General features: G+C 46.7%; 1 protein-coding gene across 1 annotated transcript; it reads right to left on the bottom strand.

The window, feature by feature from the left end:
- Window positions 1–223: 223 nt before the first annotated feature.
- IRF6 (interferon regulatory factor 6) lies at window positions 224–4,557 on the bottom strand. The gene is made up of 7 exons (XM_009081057.1): window positions 4,384–4,557; window positions 3,308–3,512; window positions 2,744–2,866; window positions 2,494–2,640; window positions 1,298–1,690; window positions 780–898; window positions 224–465 (listed from the first exon to the last, which is right to left on the bottom strand). The coding sequence occupies exons 1-7, from the start codon at window positions 4,555–4,557 to the stop codon at window positions 244–246; spliced, it is 1,383 nt and encodes a 460-aa protein (XP_009079305.1). The 3' UTR covers window positions 224–243.
- Window positions 4,558–6,105: the final 1,548 nt, after the last annotated feature.

The raw sequence follows: 6,105 nt of genomic DNA, 5'->3' as shown, positions 1-6,105 counted from the left end.
TTACAGCACTGAAAATCTGATTTATACATATGGGTCGCTTAAGCAAACAGCTGAGAAGGGTGAAGGAGTTCAAAGCTGTAATCCCTTCTGCTCTGAGCACTTCCCAAACAAAAGCACCACAGACTGCTGAAATTAGGGAATCAGGTGACCAGATTTACAGCTTTTATTTATTCAGATTGAGGCAAGGCACTGGTTAAGAAATACTTCTCTATATGTACAACTTCAGGAAGCCCAAAGCATCTGTCACTGGGCTGGGAGTGGCTGTGCCATGTGCATGGCAGGAGCTTGCATGGGCCACCCCTCCTGGTGGTTCTGCAGCAACCTGTAGAGCTGCTTCAGGTGAGCCACGATGTTGTCCTTGATGTCAGGGGTGGAGATCTGCAGCCTCACGCTGCCGCTGTCGAAGGAGCGCGTGAAATCGCCAGAAAACATTTCGTAGATCATCCTGGCCACGACTGGAATGACCTGTGGAAGCAGAACTTAGTTGTTTTATTCTAATGACACACAGAATATCCATGTTATTTCGTAGGAAGGCCCAGTCCTGGATTATTTCCACAATAACCTAAAGAGATGTTCAGTCTGTAATTCACAGACTGATGTTATTCAGCACATGTAACATTTGTATTTGCTGTTCCAAAACCCACCACATTTATTGGTTTGCCAGTACTAGTAACTATACCAGAGAAGAACAGGTCTCTGGTATCCATGGCATCGATCCAGAGCCAACACACCAGCACCAACAAGGCTGGCACGTGTCACCTCAGAGCATCAGCTCCTACCTGCACCACAATCAGCTTCCTCTCCCTGGGTTTTCCATCAGGCCATTCTTCTCCAAAACAGAAGTAGATCTCATATGGTGGCTGTTTCTCAATTTGTCCTTTCTGATGAGCAATCAGCTCTAGGAAGAAAAGCAGAATGCTGCAGGGTTGGTCCTCCTCTGGTTAGAAACATCACATCCCACCTCGTTGTATCATCCCAGGTCTTACCTACACATGGGCAGAGCCACCTCTTACACATACACAATTGTTTCTTGCACCCAGGAGAGCTTTCTCTAGAAGTAAAGCCCTCTGTGTTCAGAGCATTGAATGAGCACACATTTCTTTGCTGCACACCTGCTCCACAGGCCACTGAAGGCAGGGAATTGTTGGCCCCTATCCATGCTCCATGCATGAGCAAACTAACTGGTGCCTCCAGGCTGAGCCCCAGTGCAGACCACCCTTTCCAACAGAGCCACCAAGTGCCCAAAGTTCATTTCCAGATCATCCAAAGCTATTTTCCAGAAGCAGAAGTTACCTACCGCTTAGGAATGTTTCCAGACAGAAGAGTTTGACTTTCTTCTGCCTCTCGATCAGATTTGGTGTGGTGGAGGAAGGTGCACAGGGCCCAGACCAGTACACCTTGCACTGGCAGAGCCGGACAGCGTAGATGGCATGGCCACTGACCTCCAGGATCAGTCCCCTGTCCATTACATCCAGCAGTCGACTTGTGAAGATCTTCTGCCTTTCATTGCTGATCTGTTCTGTTCCTGGAAACTTGACTTGCTCCAAGCTAATAGGCCCAAAGAGCTCTTCCTGGTCTGGCATTGGCCCCAGCTCTCCATAGAACAGTCTGCATCCCTGGGGATTGCTTACGGTCGTTGTCGGTCCAGTCTCCTTCCCTCGATATTCAAACTTGATTTCTAGGTCTGTCACTGAGAGAGAAAATGTCAGTGTGGCTTTTCCTGGACCACTGCATGTGCTGTATCAAAAGCAGTTGCCATGGAACCAGAGAATCAGAATGGCCTGGGTTGGAAGAGACCGTAAAACTCATCTCATTCCACCCCCTGCCCTAGGCAGGGACACCTTCCACCAGCCCAGGTTGCTCCAAGTCCTGTCCAACCTGGAACACTTCTAGGGATGGGGCAGACACAGCTTCACCTGTGCCAGTGCCTCAGCACCTTTATATTAAAGAATTTCTTGCTAACATCTAAGCTAAACCTGCCCTCCTTCAGCTTAAGGCAATTCTCCCTTATCCTGTCACTCCAGGCTCTTGTAAATAGTCTCTCTTTCTTTTAGGCTCTTTCAGGTACTGTAAGGCCACAATTAGGTCACCTCAAAGCCTTCTCTTCTCCAGGCTGAACATTCCCAATTCTCTCAGCCTTTCCCCATAGCAGAGATGCTCCATCCCTCTAATTACTTGGTGTCTCCTCTGGACTCACTCCAACAGCTCCATGTCCTTCCTGTGCTGGGGCCCCAGGGCTGGAGGCAGCACTGCAGGTGGGATCTCACCTGAGCAGAGCAGAGGAGCAGAATCCCTCCCTTGACCTGCTGGCCAGGATACACTTGGCTTTCTGGATTGTAGCAATCCACACTACAGTCATGGGAGTATTTAAACTACACACAGTTCTCCATGCTAACAAGCAAACAGCCCACAGGAAAAAAAAGTCAAAACACTGGTTTGGAGGTATTTTTAAAGTAGAATGGCAGAAACACTATTCCAAACCTATACACATACTTGGCAGAGAGCTGATCCAGAGCTCAGGGCTGCTGAAGAAGTCATGCTGCAGTGCAGTTGGAGGCATTTCCATATCCAGAGGTTCATTCTTTGGCCACACAGCTTCAGAGCTGCAGTTTTCTGCATTGGCTGGAGCCATTGGAGAATCTAGAAAAAGGCAACAATTCTTCAATAAACCAAGATTTTATTTCAAGCATGCACCAGTCTACAAGCCAATACCTTGACTAATACATTAGTCAGTGCCACCAACCGTTGATATTAAGAAATGGAAATGTCTCTTGAATAGGGACATGCTGAGATTGATTCAATTCTTCCTCCTCTTCATCATCAAGATCATTATCCTTTTCATCCCATGGAGCTGAGCCAGTGGAACCTGAAAACAAGCACATTCTTGTGGGTGGATGATCAGCATGAAACACTGTGATGCATTTCTTAAGAAAACAATGTAATCTTCATATTGGCTGTGCACAATATTGGATGATTGTGTACTTTCCAGATGTAAGCACAGAAAGGATTGATCTGATCCATAGAACAGCTTATTTTCAGTTTAATATATAACTCTAGAAGGCAAAGGATGAAGTATTACCAAGATTTGAGTGTTTAGGAGAAAACATGCAGCCGTGTAGAGTTTAATTCATTTTAGTGCAGGTAGAAAAGGATGGTTCAAACTCCTCTCAGTTTAAGCAAGGTTTATACACAGCAGCTTCTCTCTGCTGCACACCAAGGAGGCTCAAGGGTTAATGCACAGAGAGAAAGGAACTGAGCTGGACAGATGCCTGCTCAGCAGCCAGCCCGGTGTCAGCAAGGCCCTCACCTGGATTAATGATTGATCCCTGGGACTGGGGGATGTCACAGACTTCATAAATTTTAATGGGGTTCATGGGCACCTCCTTGGTGCCATCATACATCAAATTAAACTCTCGGCTCTTGTTGAGCGCACACCGGAGCTGAGCTTTCCACTTTGCAGGGTCTGGTTCATCCACTCCTTCCTGGTACTTTCCTGTTTCCACGGCCCATGCCTGGGGACAAAGTACACTGAGCTCAGTCCAGCCCTCTCCACAGCGCAGCTTTTATCAGGAATCAAACTTCCAGGCAAATTCACTGTAAAAATCCTTCTCTTGCAGAAGCCTGAACTAGAGCTCTTCTGATAATAGTGACGGAAATTCCTACGTTTAACAGCTTTGCCCATTAAAAGAAGGGGGAGTAAAAGATATAAATCCTAATGTTTTCTTGAAATTTGCAATTCTGAACATGCAGAGGATCGTGCACAGAGGTTTCTCAAGGTCTCTCAGGCTCAATGCCAGAAGTTATTTTTGACAGGGAGCCAAACCCTGTGCGGGAAGAATGGACTCGGTTAAAATGCAGTGGAAGTGCAGCCACAGATCCAACTGGCCCTCTCCTTCCCTCACCTCAAAATCAGACTATCAGCCCAAGATCCCTCCAAGACAGAGTTCAGAAATTCCTCTGAGGAGCATAGGGAGTCATAGTGAATCCCTTGGGATAAGAATATTAGGGACAGCAGCGATGATGTGCCTGTGATGAGCTCGTGGTGGACCCGTTGAGATTTATGTAACAGCATTTAATGCTGCCAGGAATGAGCCAGAGACCACATCCCTATCCCAGCACGGAACAGCAGTAATCTTTCAGAGCCCATGGATCAGACATCATCTGGCCTTTGGTGGCTGGAAAGGGTTAAAGAACTCAACACTGTCTGAGACAGTGCCAAGCTTGGCATCCAGGTGCACAAAGTGGCTTTGCCGAGGTCAAATAAATAGGACAAAACGTGCTTGGAAACAGCTACTGAGATGCCTGTCCAGCTCCTGGGCCAACAATCCAACTCTTTGTCTGTGTTTGGGAGCTGTGGACTCTCGGAGCTCTCCCCTGCCTCACCTTGAAGATGGTGTTCTCCTCCTCGTGCTGAGGGCTGTGCCGAGTCGCGTGTTTCCAGGGGATCTGGAACCTCTTGGCCTCTCTGTTCAGCCAGATCAGGCCAGGGTACATCCCACTGTCCACCTGGGCCACCAGCCACGGCTTGAGGCGAACCCTGCGCGGGTGCAGCGCCATGGTCTGCGAGACAGGGAGAATCCTTCAAGGTTAGTTGAGACTCCGATGCTCTAAAACCCTCCGTTAGTTTCATCAAAAAGAGCCTGATGCTGTGTGACTGCTCTGGTTCATTAGGTACTGCACTAAACCACGAGCTCAGATTGAGCTGGATGACTCCTCAGCCAAGAGGAGTTACACACACACACCACTGAGCAGGGAGCAGAACTGTTAGGAGGTCAACAACTCCCTGGTAAACCCTCTGGAGCGCGGAGAGGGCGAGCCCCGAGCACACCTGAGCTGTAAACCCTGCACAGGAGCTAAAGCCACCAACAAGCCACGGCAAGAACAGGCAGGAGAATTTCCAGAGCCTCCACGTACACCTGAGCAAAGAGACAGATCTGATCTCGTGCTCCTGCAGTGCTGTCAGACTTGCATCGAGGAGGAGAAACTCACACGTGCCCAACTCAGCTCTGGCCCAGCTCAGGTGGAGGTGGAAGCAGCAGGTTGAAGCCAAGGAACTGTTTTATCACACAGTCATTCCCCTGAAAGTCATTTTATGACTTTTTCACGAATGCTCTGAATGCAGCATAATGGTTGGCAAACACCACTGACCTGTAATAACCAGGATGTTTATCCAGCAGGACATGAACTGCAAGTCTGCCTGCACTCCTGCTAAAAATCAAGTGCTGTTTACTTAATGTTTTCCTTTCAGTAGCCTTGTGTTGCCAATACAATTGCAGCCAGCCAACAATATTTTCATGGTGCAGAACAGACACAAAGCCAAACAAACAAAATTAATGCCTGGCCCTCTGCTAGAAGAGGCAACATTTGGTGTCTTTAGATTCTGACTTCTACACCACACATGTGCTTAGAAGGTGCATGTCCCATATTCATTTGTAAATCTCAAGACAAGAGGTGAGAAACTACAAATATTCCCATTAATAAAAGAGTTACAGGTATGTAAAACCTTTGCCATAAGCCCTGAATACTGCTGCAGGGAGTTGCAAAATGTGTCTAGCAGCAGAGATGGAGAAGATTAAAAAAAATCCTATCCAAGAACTAGTCTAGGAACAGGTTTTATTTGTTCAAATACCTGCAGATCCCATTCAGATGCAAGTGCTCACACAAAATTAATCCAAACACAACTTAGTTGATCTGTTAAGCAAAGAAAATGTTCAGCTTCAACTGCAAATGATCTTTAAATAATAGTTTGGAAACATGCTTCAGCAAGAACCTGGGCACATTAGCAGAGTCTTTCCCAGGAGCTGCAAAGGATCAGGAAGCAATCATCAAAATTGTTTTAGTGCTCCTGAAACTCTGCTGTGTTAGTTCCCCCCGTCAAAAAATGCCATCAGAATTTAACTTGCAAAGACACAAAGTCCAGGTTAATCCTGGATTTCGAATTGAGACCAAAACCAAGTATTGATTTCCCTTAGAAAGGTATAAAAAAAAAAAAAAAAAAAAAAAGTGACATTTTAACAAAGAAATCTCAACGAAGGCTCATTTCCACAATCTCTTTTACACTTCACTTTACAAGCAGTTCCCTCTGCTCCTAATCACATACACTGT

The sequence above is a fragment of the Acanthisitta chloris genome, unplaced genomic scaffold, assembly GCF_000695815.1.
Source record: "Acanthisitta chloris isolate BGI_N310 unplaced genomic scaffold, ASM69581v1 scaffold5808, whole genome shotgun sequence".
Taxonomy (NCBI): Eukaryota; Metazoa; Chordata; class Aves; order Passeriformes; family Acanthisittidae; genus Acanthisitta; species Acanthisitta chloris.
The sequence above is the reverse complement of the archived record's forward strand: the minus strand, read 5'-3'. Positions and strand labels throughout refer to the sequence as shown.

Bases quoted from the DNA above. Each gene is read 5' to 3' on its own strand.
- IRF6 (XM_009081057.1), bottom strand. From the start codon at position 4,557: ATGGCGCTGCACCCGCGCAGGGTTCGCCTCAAGCCGTGGCTGGTGGCC. The intron at 2,867-3,307 runs GTGAGGGCCTTG...GCTTGTTTTCAG, and splicing joins GGGATCAATCATTAATCCAG to GTTCCACTGGCTCAGCTCCA. The intron at 466-779 runs GTAGGAGCTGAT...CTGCTTCCACAG, and splicing joins GGAAGCTGATTGTGGTGCAG to GTCATTCCAGTCGTGGCCAG.